Here is a 16,871-nt window from a genome sequence, read left to right as displayed (position 1 = left end):
AGACTTCTGGATGACAAGTGCTTGTTCCCTGTTATTTACATATAGTCAGTGGCCAGATTGTTTCTCAGTATTCACTTTGCTAAACCACACACTAACCTTCCTCATTTGCCAGAGAAAGTATAGCTCCTTCACAGAAGGCTCCAGATGCTTTTTTTAATTATTAATTTTCTACTGTTTCTCATCCCCAGCTTTTATTCACTACTACCAACTTCTCCTTTATTCCATTTGTTACCTTTCTAAACATCCTTTTGCTGTCCCTCTAAGGTTACTGTTTCTGTAACCAGCATGAATCTCCACCTCCTAGATAGTCTTCAAGGGCCTTCAATAAAATGCTTTTAATATTTCCCTATTATCACCCGCTTTCTTTTTTACCCTCAGCTGTTTGATTTTGTGAAGCCAGCTTTTCACAGAGTGCACACCAAACCAATAGTACAGATACTCCTGGCACTTTTTCTTCTTGTTATAAACATTGACTCATTTGTACTCATACCTGTTAAAACAAGAGCTCTCATTTAGCCCCTCCAAAACATGGCCAACACAATTCAGGTGAGGGCTCTGACCTCCCAAGTAAGCAGGTGGCAAGAAATCTGGTTATTCTGTTCCTTAATGATATGTGGTGGTCTGAAGCTGATACTAGCTAGCATCTCTTCCTGTGCCTCATAGAGCAGAGCATGGATTTCAGCACCCCAAAACTGGGAAGCATGCACATGCACATCCATCCCACTCAGACTGACAGTTGCTCATTAAGACTTGCACATCATTGCAATGTGTCCTCCTTTGCTTGACCTTGAGCCATTCATCACTTGAAGTTCATTTCAGGGCAATTCAAAATTGATGTTTGACTGTCAAAAAGATGTGACATATGATACAGGACCCACTGAAAAGGTGAATTTCTTATAACATTAACTGAGACCCTTCCTTGTCTGAGATTTGGACAAGTATACAGCATAACATAGCTTCTATCATTTTAGCCCATACATTCATTTATTTCAGTAGCAAGCTGAAAACTGTGTGGACAGCCTGCAAAGAGAAGTTAGGGTGTGCTGAATTTGAAGAAGAGTGAGAGGCAATGAGAGATGGGAATCAGGAACAAGTTCCAGATTTCAGTGCTCAAATTCTAGTAAATATGGATTTTTGTAATTGGATGGCAAAATAAAAGCAGCTGACTTCTTTAGTGAGAGCAGACAGCAGAAAGCTGAGAGCTGAAGAATGAACATTACACGCACAAGGGCATTAAGGATTGGCTGAAGTGGCCCATCACCACTGCCAAAAGCAGGGGAGGAAGGAAACAGAGACAGCAAATATCTTCTTACTTCTAAAATCTCTCTCACTTGTGCTTTCCAGGTGGAGTGGAAAACTATGATACTTCTGTAAATCTGAATGGGCATCTTATTTCTCCTAGTTTTCTTTTGCAAAAACATTTCTTCCAGAAAGAAGAATGTGCTGCATCCCAACCTCCCATGGCTTTTATTTCTGCCAGTGCTCCTTCCCTCACCACTGACCTAACAGAAGTTGCCTTATTCTCCTTCAAGCCTCAGCCACAGCTGCAAAAACTGCAGGACAGGGACCTCTCCTATCAAACACCATATGCATTTACACTGCTAATGGGTAACAGTGAAACCAAGGAGCTCCCAGGAAGCAGGAACTGCAGGGCGTGTCACACAAATGAGAAGGCTTGAACTTCATAAAAACGCAAACGCAAGTCCAGACAGCTGGACTCAGACAAGCTGGGGGATGAAAGGACTGAGCACAGCCCTGCTGAAAAGGACTTGGGGGTACAGGTGATTTGCAAGCTGGACATGAGCCAGCAGTATGCCCTCACAGCCCAGAAACCCAACTGTATCCCGGGCTGCATCAAAAGAACCTGTCCAGCAGGACAAGGGAGGTGATCCTGCCCCTCTACTCTGTGCTGATGAGGCCTCACCTCAAGTACTGTGTCCAGATGTGGCATACTCAGTACAGGAGAGACACAGATCTGCTGGAGTGCATCCAGAGGAGAGCCACAGAAATGATCCAAGAGTTGGAACACATCCTCTGTGACGACAGGCTGAGAGAACTGGGGCTGTTCAGCCTGGAGAAGAGAAGGCTCCGAGGTGAACTGATAGAGGCCTTTCAGTATCTAAAGGGCAGCTACAGGAAAGAAGGGGACGGACTCCTTAGCATGGTCTGCAGTGATGGAACAAGAAAAAATGATTTAAAGCTTAAAGAGGGTAGATTTCAGTTGGTTATAAGGAAAAAGTCTATGACAAGTCAACCAAATCTCAGCAAATCTGCAAGAAAGCCTGCCTGTAAAAATTTCCATGGGTTTTCACAAAAGCAAACCTAACAAATAAAGTCCTGGTGTTCCACACTTGGGTGTTTTTAAGCTCAGGCTGGTTGGGTGAGCTAACTGCACCCTGAAGCTGAAAGCAGAGCCACGCTGCAGGCAGATTCAAGCAGGCCCTGTTGCAGAAGAGTCCCACTAATGCTGGTGGCAGCTGCAGTTGAGGGTTGTAGGCTAAGGGAACCTCACACTTTGAAGCTGAACAGGCCAGAGATCACACCAAAACATCCCAAACATCAAGGGAAACCACGGAACTGGTTAAGCACGAACATCAAGGAAAAGGCACAACAAAAAAGAGACATGAAAGAGTGTTCATCATAACCCTTGATGGCTGCTTTATCTCTGCTGTTGCTGTAGTAGGCTCTTTGGAAATGTGATGCTCTGAAAGTATAAAAGAGGCAGGATTTCTAGGGAAACAGTCTTTCATTAAATCATCTGACTTAGGAAAAAGAGTCAAGCCCTGGGCACACAAAATGTTCTGGAAAACTTGTCTGACTTTTTCAATTACTCTGATATTAACTTTACCTGCAAATCCTGCTTTGCTTTGGCTACTTTCAGCTAGCACCAGCATCTTTTATGTCATTGCCTCTACATCTGAGTGTTCTGTTCACCCCTGTTCTTCTTCTGCTGGGCCAATGAGGTAAGAGCAATTACTGTAGTTATCACAGATCACTCTGTCTTACATCCTTGTGCCTTTCTGCTACCTTTCAGACTGATTTGCCTGAAATCATGCAGCAACACAAGAGCACCAGGAGGCAAACCCTCATACATGACTCCATGCCTTTGCTTCAAACTCACAGAACTACCTGTCTCCTCACTTTTAGGCTGAAAACTGTGTGGAAAAAAATACTGACGAGTGAAGGACAACTGTATAATAATCTTACCTATCATATGGGCTAGATCCAGGTCTTACATGCAGTTTCACAAATATATCTTTAATTTTACTTTTGAGAATGGATCGCAGCCCTGATAATTTTAATACAGAGAAAGGAGATTAGGCCACATTTTCTCCCTCGTACAGATGGATTTGCTCTGCTCTTTATGGTCTCAGAAGCTTAAAGAGCTAACAGCAAGTTGGCCAAACTTCCTCCAGGAATTACCTAATCCTTCTAAAATTGTTTTCCAAAATGAGAAAACACACTGAGCAAAAACTCCTTTTTGAACTGAACACTGACAACACTCAGTTAGAGCTTCTGCCTTAGAAAACAAATAAACCAATAACCAAAAAAAAAAAAAAAAAAAAAAAACCCAACCCAGAGAAAACTGCACAAAATGCAAGACATCACACTGCTCCTCAACAATAGCAGTGAAATACAAGTTTTTCTTCATATATTCACACAGCTGAAACAATTAAAATTTCATACAAATTTAGGTATTGTTTCAGTCAAATAAAATGAGTCTTTCCTAGGAAAAAACAAACACACAAATAAAATGTAAGCAATATTTCATCCATGTAATCATTTTTCTCCAGTGGTGATCTGCCAAATGGATGATGTTAGTCTATGGGAGAGAGTACTGAAGGGCACCTACAGCAACAGGACTACAGGGAAGAGTGTTGGAAAGAGACAGACCTTATTTTCTGTGTCCAAGATACTGTTTTCTATAATATCTGTTAAAAAACAGAAGTGATTGCCTCTAGATTTCCTGAAGAGACACTCTTCCTGTCTGTCTTTCTGCACACTATGCAAATGGCATTCATAGATCTCCAGTCAGACATGCAGGGCAGGCATTAATTAGCACACAAACTCAGGGATTTTGAAAGGCCCTTTGCATATGGAATGCAAAAAAAGAAAAGCTAAGTATTTCAAGAAAGAGATGAAGTGATTCATTCACAGTTATAGAACAGAAAGGACGGGCTGGTGCTTTTATCTTGCTTATACTGCTGCTAGCACGAGCCCTTGCTCCCATGCTGCAAGCACTGTGAAGCCCTCATCATCCCCCAGGCACAGCATAAGGAGCCCCTGAGAGGGGCCAACATGAAACCAGCACTTCTTCAGCAGCTTGGTGGCATAGTACTGTTGCCTCCATGCTACGTCAGTTGCCTTTACATAGGATTTTCTCTGCACTCACAGCCTTCCTTGGCCTGTTGGACACCAGTGTGAGATGCACAAAGAAGCAGGGAAGAAGGCTTGTGCTCCAAGGTGGCCGGTGGGACCAACACCACCAAGACACTGTGCTTTCAGGAGAACCTGTGTGCCTCAGAAAAGAGCCAGAAGCGCCTTAATCAGCTCTGGGCACTGTCTCATATGCTTACATATGGAGCTGGGCATTTCAAGTTACAGGGCAATTTCTGTCAGCTGCTCTGGCAGCATGACGAGGCAGAAATAATCAAACGCAATCTTGATTTGCTTAGAGTCACCCACTGGCAGCTGTAGGATTGCCAGGGAGCCCAGACTTTGGCCTATAATGGAGCAAAGTCATTAGGGACCTAGTGTTGGAGGGAACATCAAGAGCTACACTTCAAGCCTATACTTTATATGTCACCCAGACAGCAACAGTATTATGCTGGCTGATGAAGTCATTCATCCTTGCACATTTTTATTTTTTTCAGCTTCCTCTGACACACTACTAACAAGATGTTTCAGTACTTCTAGGGGTTGAGAAAGGACTGTGCCTCATAACTTTCCTCACTTTTTAAGTGAGATGAAGGCTAACTGTGATGACCCAAATGAGCACTGGCTGCTTGGCCTGGCATTAATCCTGGCACGGGAAAATGCAACGGGATTTGATTGACCAAGAACTAAGGAGTATGAATAAAATGAATGCCAGTCAAAATGGTCTTGTGGAAAGTGGATCCCATCAGACTAACCTGGCTGCCATTCTTTACTGAGGTTTGACTGAAAAAGTTTGGTTGAACAGATATAATAAACCTAGACTCCTGAAGGGCATTTAACTACCATGTGATACCAGACTACAAAAGCAGCAACATACATCAGTAGACTGTAACACGCATTCATTACGAAACTGCTGCTGACGTCTGAAGCATTTGTCATTGGGGGAATCATCCTCAATAAATGTGTTTCTAGCAAGGTTCTACAGGGACTGGTAGTAGCCTCAGTAACATTCATCAGTTCTAACCAGGATCAGGAAGTTAATTTAAAAACAATCAAAAATACTGTGGATAATGCAAAAACTGGTGAACAAGAAAACAGTGGGAAAAGTAGGGTATCCAAAGCAACCTGGATCACTTTGTAAATTAATACAGCCAAATACAAAGTGGGCATGTGTAGGAAGAAATGGGCACAGAAGGAAGAGCTGCCTTTTGGGAGCTGTTTCAGGGGAACAAAGAGATTACTCCTCCCCCAGTCAGGCAGATATGAGCATATTGTACATATTTCCTGTGCTCAAACTTTTAAGAAATGAGCAGAGGAGATCAAAGAGCTACAAAGAAGGATCCAATAAATTCTGGTAGCTTTAAACAGCTCTGTTTGCTTAGTTTATCTAAAGATGGAAATTAAGCCAGCTTTCCATTTCTAAGCACCTTCATCTGGACAGAAGCTGATTTCAGATAGCCAGGTAAGGAACGAGGCACACATTTTCACCCATGTGAATAACTGCTGGAGCTAATCATCGAGAAAAGAGACAGAGGCACCTGTAAAGTCTACAGATCAGCACTGGAGACCTTCTGGGATGTTACTTCCATTAAATGTATCTTATGCTTTAGTAAAAGTGAAAAAGAAAGTGGGTTCAATATAGGTCACTGACTGAAAGCTGCAGGTCAAGTTATAGATTCTAACAATCATTTTTGATCTTATGTTTCTAAAACTAGAATTCAACAGGAGCTAAAGTTCACATGGCTCCATCATACGGTGTTTCCATGTGAAGCACAAACCACCACTAAATCCAGCAAAAGCATGTAAGTTATGATGACTCCAGATTTTGGCAAGGGAATGGGGAATGTTGAGTTTTCTCCACTCTGAACAGTGCTGGTTATGGGATTTGCTGGTACCACCAAGGGACCCATGCATAAAGGAAAACACAATGCAAATAATTAATAATATATCTCTGGTAGCTGGGGAGAACGATGAAAACAAAAGCTCCTTTCCTGATTGCTTATTGCTGAGATTTCAAAACTAAGTAAGTATTCAGGACACAGTTGGCTGCTGCCTTCTTTCTTTCTGCACAGTTAGCAGCTTTGGATATTCTCTCTCTTGCAGACCATGCTGAATTATCTGCACCTTGCTGCCACTTAAAGATTTGTTTAACAAACTCTGCATGCATCTACTCCTAGCACTGCAAAGTTTAGTGAGTAAAGCTGTCCCACCCTAGCATTTAGAAATGTGCTGGAAAAAAAGTGTGTTGTACACTTATTTTCTTTGCTAACTTCTGACTTAAGCACTACTTGAGTTGCAATTTTCCTTCTGCTTCAAGTTTGGAGGATGTGGGTTTAAGATACTTTGTTCTCATTTGATCCCACTGTTACAATATCTCAATGCACCTTAACAGTGAGAAGTCCTATGGTCAAAGGGGCATGAAAAGGTTTTCCCAGAGAGGTTTTCTATTGCATAAGGTTATTCTGTCTACTTTCTTTTTTCCAGAGTTGCAATGGAGAAGTTGCTAAGCCTTTGGTTCTCTGGGTTTTATTGAAAGGTGAATGGGAGGAGATACATCTAAGCCTCTCAGAACTAAGAGCAGCTTAGGACATAGAGTTCAAGACTAAAGCTGAACCCATTTTGTTAAAGGTAAGGAGAAAACTTTGAATAATTTCTTTAAGTAATCAAAACAGGAGCCCCCAAAGAGAATTAGATGTATAAGCTGCAACACTACTTAGAGAACAACACAGGCAATTAGGTATAAAAGCATGTCTGAATTAACTGTGATAAACCACCTGATGCTTAGAATTTGGAATTACAAGTATATCCCATCCTGAACACTGCTCATCAGTCTAGAATTCACAATTCACATGGATAAGCAACAGCAGATCATTTTTCAGTGGGCACAGCTATAGGAATTCAGGATAGAGAGAAATGCCAGCATTCAATAACTACAACTGCAAACTTCAAAACAAAAACAAAAAAAAAAAACAGCTAGAGTGTAAAACAAAGTATCACCTCAACTACTTCTATCACTGAGTGAAAATATTATGTAGCAGGGGATTGTTTACCTGGAATGCTCTCCAGTTTTCTACGAAGCTCCTCATTTTCTTGTTGCAATGAAATCACCTCCTGTTCAAGCTCTTGACATCGAGGGCAGTAACCTTCTTCTTCCTCCTCCTCTTCCTCCTCCGGAAGTGTAGAAGATGATGGGTGACCGTGAGATTCAGAAGTTGCTGGAGATGTCCATCCACCTAAAGTGTGTACTGGAGAGGTTGAAAGTGGATCCACATCTGCCAAATGGCTAAAATCATTTACTGACGAGGTGTTCTGAGAAGGGAAGCTCCCAGAAAGCAAATAGTTCTGAAGGGAATCAGTAAAAACTCTCAGAAAGGCTGAGGTTTGTTGTTTCTTTTGCATATACTGCATCTCTATGTCTAAAATGTCTGACGTCTGACTATGTACCATTTTCCCAAGCTGACATTGCTCTTGTCTTTCACTATAATTTGGGTTTTCCTGCTTTATACATGAAATCATGGACTGAGAGTGATTGTTGTCCAGCAGTTTTCCTCCACAATTTAAAAGACTTAGAACCCGGCTGCATTGTTGGGCAAAGGCATCCAGAATCATTCGACTCTCTGAAACAAAAGAAAAGATGGATCACAGAAACCTAACACAAAAAGTTATGCCAGGCAGCAGTAGCTAGACGAATGTATGCAACCATGTACAGTAGCATGCATTTTATTTCTGAGCATATTGAAAATTATGGCTTCTGCTTTAATACTCCTGCAACACTGTGATTTAAAACAATCCTGACTTTGCTTCTATTTTGAGAGTGCCCTCGTGCCCTTGCTGTTAATCAGAAATGCACTGAGATGATAGTCACCGCTTAGCACCACGTCCTTTCAGAGAGATTAACAAAGGTAAATAGGGGAAAAAAAACCAAAACAAAATGAATTCCATTCAATTTGCACAATTAAAAGTTCAGGGAAGTATTTCTTTTGAAGCAGATTTCAAGTCATTGATGAGCATCACCAGTACACATCTGTAGAACTTTGTGCCACACCTTCCTCCTATGACCTGGTCCTCTCCAACAAGGCTTCCAAGCTTCAGATTTTCTCTCTTTCACTCTGCACTTACCTGACATCAGACCTAGGCAACTTCACGTGACCCACTCCAATGACATGGACTTTTACGTCTCCTTTTGCTTTAGCTTCCAAAGAGGTCCAGAAATGATTCAGGAGCGACACACACAAAAACCTCTTAAACCAAGGAAAGGCATCAGAGAAAGCTGCTCTGGTCACAGGAGCAATGCTTTCTGTTGTGGTAGCCCACAAAGTCGTGGCCATGTTACTATCTCACAGCAGACACATGGGGCTGTGCAGCTTCTAGAAGCAAGGAAGTGTGCCATGCCACAGCTGCCTGGACCTGCCTCTAGTGATAGGAGCCAAATACAACACCACTACAAGATGGCTTGCTTCTGCAGGATCTACATCTCCAGAGCCAAGCTGCTGGACAGTGCCTGGACTACATGCAAATGGCCAACATGTTTGGCTCTGATTTATGGTATGACCTGCTACGTTCCTGAACAATATCTTTTAAAGAAATTATTTATCTTATAGCAGAGTTCCTCTAGGTGTCTGGAAGACGTAACTAACATTTTGCAAGAAATAAAAAGTGGTAGATTTAAGCGCTGCCAAATTTGGAGAGCTCTTCTCAGACAGGCTTGACTTTTAGTAAGTGACAAATGCATTCACTTTTGAAAAGGCAACTTGCTACAGATGCAAGGAGCTAAGCAACCCAAACCTTCATTTAACGTAACCTTGTCACTAGAGATGAAAAGTACAGTCTCATCACACTAATAACATGTAAAGACCAGAAACTTTGGAAATTTGGTCCTTTAAGAGATGGTACTTTTCAAAGTACTTCTCCATGACTCGGGAGTTTTGCTTGCTGGTGGAAAATTACATCATCCTGAGGTTAGTACAGCTGTCCCGCAGAATATCTGAAATGACACTAGTTTGGATTTTTACCATCCTTCAGCTGTCAATAAGGAGGAAAGAACTGAGGCAGCATACAAATGCTGCGAGTCTTAAGTACACGTGGAGAGGACCTCCCTGGCACACAGCCCAAGGGTGTCATCTCCTGAGGACTCAAAGGTAAGAAGAGAGAGATGAGGAAGACGGAAGAGAACATGCAGTGCAGTGCACTGAGATGGCTGGGAATGAGAACACATCAGCACGCGAAGTACTGTGGGCTCTGGACAGATCCAAGCAGCCCCACAATCTGTGCCATTGAATCACACTGCACCCTCACTTTGAGCTCTGACCAAGCAGGATCCCTCCAACACATTTCAGTCATCAGAAAACACCTGGGTGCTCGGTAGCCTCTATACCCATTATCACTTCTGAAAGAAAAAAGTCTTGGTGACACTGCAGTTTTCTAACTGGTACCTATGGACTAGAAAGGAAATCGAGAAACTAAAATACCACTTGTGCTTTCTTTACCTTATGTCTTTACTTCAAATATTTTCCCTTTAAAAATATGAAAGGATATTGATTAGAACATTGCAATCCTACTACAGAGCAGTTTTTCATTCATTTTAATCCTATAATCCGATTCCAGACCTGAAGTCATATTTACTGTTTGTATTTTAATCATTATGGTCCCTGTTGACAAAACAGTTACTGAGGTTTTTTGCATATCTTTCTTGCAAGGTGACGAAAAATGAATGAAACAACTGAAAAGGGATTAGATTAGCATAGGAGATGCTATTCTAGTATTATGGCTTCTGCTAAAGCGTGGCCAGGAATAACCTGACATTTCAAATACCAGTTCTGAAGAACACTTTAATAAATACTACCATCAGTAAAGATAAAATTAGTGATTAGTTTTGTTGTAAAAATGAATGCGTTAATGCATTCACTGTGATAATGGCTTAAAACGTAGCTGAAATTTTATACAGAAATGACAGCATTGATTTAATCTTCAGTTCAGTATCAGATCTACTACAAAGACACAATAACAGCAATTACAGTCTTTTTTCTTAGCTTTAACCCATACCCGAGGATGTAAAAATGAAAGCCGTGACAAGGCAAGGCTATTACAAAACGTGAGCACAAGGATCTGCAAATGCTTTCTGCCAGTACCACTGGGCAGCGACAGCGAGGGATGCCCTCAGCACACATCCCTGGCTCCATGCTGAAGCATATACCACTGCAAAGTACCCCACTAACACCACACATACCCACAGTCCTAATAATCCTAAGTGAGAATGGCAACTACAGTTACTCCTTGTGATGGAAAAAAAAAATAATAATAAATGCTGCCTATTTAGCTTGGTATTCCAGTCTTTACAGGGTGACTGTAATTAGAAATGCAAGCAGCGTGCAATGTCTGATCACTAATAAATGACAAAAAATGGGTTTTATGTGAATGCTACTGAATAATCACAGATCCATGATTCTTAACTGATTTAATGTAATATATGTATTTTCTAGGAAAGAAGGATTCTGCTGAAATGACTGCATCGGACTGAAATAGCATAAACTACTTACTGAAACCGTATTGTGACACTCCTCTTTCCTTATTACGATGCTCACCAACCATGTAATTCTAATGTGTCAGATCCTGCAGTCTTCAGTCTTACAGAACTTCTATCGACTTCAACTCCACTTCTGCCTGGAGGTGGTCTTGCCACATTAGGCCCATAAAGTGCTAACAGGAGATGATTAACTTGCCAGAAGTGTAAGCAGTTCTAAATGGACTATTTATTTTGAGAATGCAAGCAACCAGATCATAACAATATCACATGGCAAATGGGGGACTGATTCCCAGATATAGTTCTTCACTTCCTCTTCTTTTTCTCATTGATACTGATCTACTTTATTATTATTATTATTATTGTCTATGCAGCTGCCAGACTGAAAACAGGGGTTTAGGGAAAGCAAATGCCTGAAAGTCAACCTGATGATCTACGACAATACATTAGAAAAGCTCTCTTAAAATGTTGTTGGGTACAACTTCAGGTTTTTCTACACCTGAGGATCTTTTCAATACTTAGACCACACAGCCTTATTAACAGGGCACTGTGCTGGGTCTCAACTAGGTCTGCCTTCAGGTGTTGGCTTCTCTGTGGTTTCCTTTGTGACCTCGGGTGAATGATATAAAAATAAGTCTTCATTGAGCTACTGAGGGGGTCTGAATGTTGTACATTCTCTCCCGTGGGGAATGTACCCATTTGTATTTGAGCTTCAACAAGATCTGAAGTTCCAGTTCCAGTAATCCCACTCTTCACATGACAGTGTTCAATATTTTTCTCTCTCGATTTGTTGAATAACTGTATTCTACTACTTCAGGTCCCGGGGCCTGTACCCCCAGACGGCTTTGTCCTTGTATACAATTTTTTTCATTACATGTTTAGATAAGAACATTGCCACAAATGCCTGAGTCAAAACCAAGAGCACATGCCAACCTTACTAAGGGATGCTTTTGTGGGTATTTTGCATAAAGTTCACTGAGACACTCCAGCAGATGAAGTGTTTGGTTGTTTCAAAATTGATCTACTCTACATAAGTATTTCCAACTCTTGGTTAAGGCCAAAATGATGCTCTTCACATTATCAATTAAATATATATGTTTATATATTATATATAATTAAATATGTATAGATAAAAAAAATTGTGTTTATATATATATATATAGTCTGAACATGATAGAAATTGCTAAATTAGTCTTGTTAACATGCCAGGTCCTTAGCACTGAACTACTTGCCTCTACAACAGCAAGGTCTACATCGTGCTTCCCTTTGGAAAACGAGTTTCTTTTGGAGCCCATCATACTGTTTAATGCAAATGATACCAAAACCAAAAGCAGAGCTTTCACCTCAGGAAAATATTCCAAATATTCCATAAAGAAATGATGCTCCAAAGGAGAAAAAAGGCATCTGCCCACATTTGGAATGTACTCATGTGGCTTACACTGCAGCAGTCACAGCAAGCACTGCTCACTAGATAAAACGGGAGGGTTGTGTTTGCAGTGCAGCTCCCCATTTATCACAGTAAGATGACATTTCTCAACCTGGAACCTTCCCTGAAAGGTGGGATCCCAAGCTGGACCTTCCCTTATGAGGAAGAAAGGTGGAGAACTCCCATTCTTCGTCTTTCCCACAGCCCTCTCCCTGCTGTTGTTTTGGTGCCTGGGCCAGGGCAACCTCTTAGGCAGACCAAAGAAGACACTGTCTACTCCTGGCAGGAGCTCTGAACACTGGGAAATGCTTGAAAACATAGAAGCACCCTTACTCTTCCCCTTTGGCTGCATTTTAGGTGCCCACTCTGAATCAGACATGGTGCTCTGAATCTCTGAGCACCAGAAACATCACGCCTAAAGATTAAGCACCGACTGCATCAAGCGTTTAAGCTGCTAGACCAGAGTAAGACATCCCAGGGACAGGACTTCACCAGTCAGTTTACATGCTGTTACCTACACATCCGAAGTGCCAAAAGAAAGAGGGGAGGCCCTGAAAAGGGTGTCTCTGTAGAATTGCAGCCCTCTCCCAATTCATTCCAGTAACCTGCTAAACACTGCAGATAAGCTAAGGGGGAAAATGCTGTAAGCCAGGGTGGGCACTGCCTGCCCTCTGCAGAACAACAGCTCACAGCCTGTGCCAACAATCCATATGGAATTTCCCACCGTACACATTAGCAAGCTTGAGGCTTGCTTTCTCCTTTTTTGTCTGCTCAGCTGTGAGAAAGATGTGCTGGGACCTGCTTGGGAACCCAAAGTGACCCCGATGTGCAGGTGATGAGGTCTGCAAAGACCTTCAGAGCACAGGCAGTCACTCCTCAGCTATCCTCTTCTGCATGGATGCAGATCAGCATCAAACTCCAGAGCTCACTCTGACTCCTGGTTTGCACAGCCACAAAGGAAGGAGGAAGTCCAAACTTCCGTTCACCAAAGCCCAGAGAGCCCTGCTGCAACTATGGCCTCATCTGTTATCTACCAGGCAGCTGAATGTCTTCGTGGCGTGATCTGCTTCTGTGAAGAAATGCAGGCATCACATTTATCAGCAGTGTTTTGATTGAGGGCCACAAATACACTGAAATATGAGCATCTGGGCATCTAAATAACCAGAAGTTTCACGAAGAAAGCCAACGTGACCTTTTGCCACAGATTACAGGACCACGTGTCTAAGCATCGAATTTTCACACTCATCTATTAAACTTTTTTGGTAAAGTGCGTGAATTATTTGTAACAAGAGGTGATAAATCCATCCCATACACGACAGCTTCAGAATGAACACGGGCCTCCACACACAGCCATATATTCTATTAACCAGCACATCTCCCTGTTTGGTAAAGAAATGTCATCACATTCGTTACAAAGGCAAACAGCAACATAGCAAAACAGGATCCAATTTTTCTAAATAAATAAATCAATGATGTGTCAAAAATTAACAGATGAGTTAATATACCCGATGTTATCAAAACCAGATGGTGCTTCATAATATTCATCCTGTTCAGTCAAACCCTGAATGTATTCTGGACCATCAGTATATAAAATAGGATGCTGTTATTTGTGATGGCAAACAAAAGCAATCATGCCTGCCAAGCACATACTATAACAGGCAGCATTTCAGCTCTGCTAGACAGAAAGTAATTAGAATGCTTTTAATGTCCAAAAGAATGATGCTGATAGGCTGCCACAGATGTGTAGATTTATGAATATTTATATGGTGGTTTATAGCTGACACTTTTATCAGTTGAAGAAGATAAAATATCTGCCTGACTCAAAAGCTTGACAGTCAGGTTAATAAAATCTCATTAAAGAGAATGACCTATGCAATTATATAGGATTTATTGTAATTCATTTTTGATTGTACTCTGCTTAAAGATGCAATTTCCCATTTCCTGATGCCAAATTTAGGTTGCATATCAAGATCTACGTGGTTTTTAACTCCGAGCCATCGCCAGAAGAAAGATACGCATTCGGCATCTCGCTATCTTACACCTCGCAAGAAAAAACAACAACAACAACAAAAAACACATTAGGTATTTTCAATCTCCGTTCCACACGGCGCTCCGCGAAAGCGGATCGGGAAAGCAGCCCATCTCTTCCCCCCCGTTACATCCCCCACCCCGTCCCCAGCCGCCCCCTCGACCGCCCGCAGCCCAGAGCTTCCTCCGCTCCGGGGCTCTGGGCTCCGGGGGACGCCGGCCCAGCCGAGCCGGAGCGGCTCCGAGAGAGCCCCGACGTGAAGCGCCGAGCCGCGCCGCCCCCTCTCCGCAGCCGTCGCCCCGCGGCCGCCGCCCCCACCCCCGGCTGCGCCGACCCGCTCTTCCCCGTCTTCCCCGTAACTTTCCCGGGAGCTCCGGGACGCGGAGGGCGGCCCACGCCGCGGGGCCCCGCGCCCCCGCCCCGCCGCGAAGTGCCCCGCGAAGTTGCGCGGGGAGGCGCGGAGTTGCGGTACCTGCGCTCAGCTCCGCGCCGCCGCCCGCGGGGCAGGGGCCGTAGCGGCCCGAGGAGCTGGGGGCCGGCGGCGGCGGGCGGGGGTGGCCGTGGGCGGCGGCGGGGCGGGCGGGGAACGGGCCGTGCGCGTAGGGCAGCGGCTCGGCGGCGGGAGGGAAGGGCTGCCCCGCCGCGCGCCCGCGGGGCACCTCCACCATGCCGGCTCGCTCGTAGCGCTTGGCCAGAGCCGCCCGCTTGCCGGGGAAGGTCTTGAGGACGCTGTAGGGACCCCGCTGCTTGTAGATTTTGGGGGTGCTGGGCCCCTCCTCCGCCGGCTGCATCTCCTCCTCCATCCTCCGCTTCCTCCTCCCCCGGCCCGGCGCGGCCCCGCTCCGGGGCTGTGGCCGCTGCCGCCGCCGCGGCTCTCGTCTCTGTGGCACGGCGGAGCCCCGGCGCGGCGGGGAGCCGGCCTGATTGACAGGCGGCCGCGCCAATGCCTGGAGGGAGACGGGCGGCGACCGCCGAGTGTTTGGGGTAATCTCTGCTAATGGCAACGGGGCGGGGAGGCGGGCTCTGGCGGGGCCGCCGCCGCCCCGCTCGCCGCTGGCGGGGGCAGGTGAGCGGCGGCGGGAGCCGAGCGGCGGCGCGGAGCCCCCTCCCGCCACGGCACGGCACGGCACGGCACGGCGCGGCGCGGCGCGGCACGGCACGGCGCGGCGCGGCCCCGCGGAGCCGCCGCCAAACTTTGTCGCCCCCGGTCTGGGCACTCGCTGCGGGGATAAAAGTGTTGGGAGTGCGGGGACCTGTCAGAGTTGATTAGGGCACAGAGGACATTTTCTTTCTCGTGATGCAAAAGCGCTTCATGGCGAAATCAAAAGCGGGTCCGCCGTAATTCGTTGCACGTCAGATTTCCAGGAATCTGGCAGATTAATCGCATTTAGCAGTATTTGCAGCGTGCACCCCACTCCCCCCCCCCTCTCCTCTTTCCCCTACCCCCTCCGCTGCCCCTCGGACCCGTCCGCTCGTTGCAAAGCGCTGCCCCGAGCTGCGCCCGTCCCTCTGCCCGCCCGGAGCCTTCCAGGGCAGTTCGGAAATAATGAAATGCCGCTGAGAGACAGCTTGAGAATGAGATGCCATCGAGAGACGTCTCTGAGAAATGGAGGAGATCTGGGGAGATGGAGACAGCTGAAGCTGAGTGATACGTTGGAGAAAAATAAACGATAACAAACCGCTCGCTCTCCCCATTCTTTTCCGTGAGGCAATTTGATATTTTGCATTAACATTTCCCTTCTCCTGTCCCACTTCTCCCCTGCTTTTGCTGCTGTAATTTATCAGGATTACAATAAGCCCTCTGGCTTTGGGAAGCAAAATTACAGAACACCTTAGTTCTATTTAAGTCGTGGCGGTGGGAAATCATCCTTCTACCATCCCTGCGTGCTGTGGTCATCTCTCTCTGCTCCTGGTGATGTTTGTTTAGCTGATCCATGCTCACTGGGACGGGCAGCAGCCCCTCTCTGTGTGACCAACCCCATGCTCATGGCCCCCCTCTCTGTGAGCCAGGCCCTGCTCCATGCAGGGCACATGGGAGCAGGGTGGCTCCCAGATTCTGTTTTTTTGACAGGTAGGGTAAATCGATTTCTGGTAGCTGCCAAAAGCCTCTAAATAAAGGCTAGTGTAATAGAAATCGCTGTTTTACTTAAGAAAATCAATCGTAAGTCTTTGTTTTCCAGCCGACTCCTTGATCGCCTGCGCTTTAAAGAAAATATTGTACTGTAATGCAAAAGAGAGAATGGAAATAAGCAGGAGGGAAACTGTTTTTCTACTTGGAAATGAGATATTGAGGAGATGAGCTTCAATATCTGGGATTGGCCGCTGCTGTAGGAAGGGCTTAAGGCCCTGATGTGGCCTCCACCTCCCTCCGTGGTCCTTCGTCTCCCAAAGGTCACTAGGGTTGGGTAGAGTTGCTAAATTCAATAGCTAGATAAAAGTAAATTCAAATGAACAGCCCCAAGTTAACTGCTCATGTGTCAGCTGCAGTTCTGGGAGCTTACTGTTGTTCAGTACTGCTC

At 44.7% G+C, this 16,871-nt stretch overlaps 1 protein-coding gene across 1 annotated transcript in view; it reads right to left on the bottom strand.

The window, feature by feature from the left end:
- BEND4 (BEN domain containing 4) overlaps nucleotides 1–15,161 on the bottom strand; it is a 28,014-nt gene extending 12,853 nt beyond the window's left edge. The window contains exons 1-2 of the mRNA XM_065737094.1: nucleotides 14,825–15,161; nucleotides 7,428–7,994 (exon numbers count right to left, since the gene is read on the bottom strand). Coding sequence (XP_065593166.1) covers nucleotides 7,428–7,994; nucleotides 14,825–15,155 — 898 coding nt within the window. The 5' untranslated portion in view covers nucleotides 15,156–15,161. The remainder of the gene's footprint in view (nucleotides 1–7,427; nucleotides 7,995–14,824) is intronic.
- Nucleotides 15,162–16,871: the final 1,710 nt, after the last annotated feature.

This window comes from Cyrtonyx montezumae, unplaced genomic scaffold (assembly GCF_038088225.1).
Source record: "Cyrtonyx montezumae isolate F1298 unplaced genomic scaffold, pur_monq_1.0 scaffold_2, whole genome shotgun sequence".
NCBI lineage: Eukaryota > Metazoa > Chordata > Aves > Galliformes > Odontophoridae > Cyrtonyx > Cyrtonyx montezumae.
This window is presented reverse-complemented; position numbering and strand designations above follow the sequence as displayed.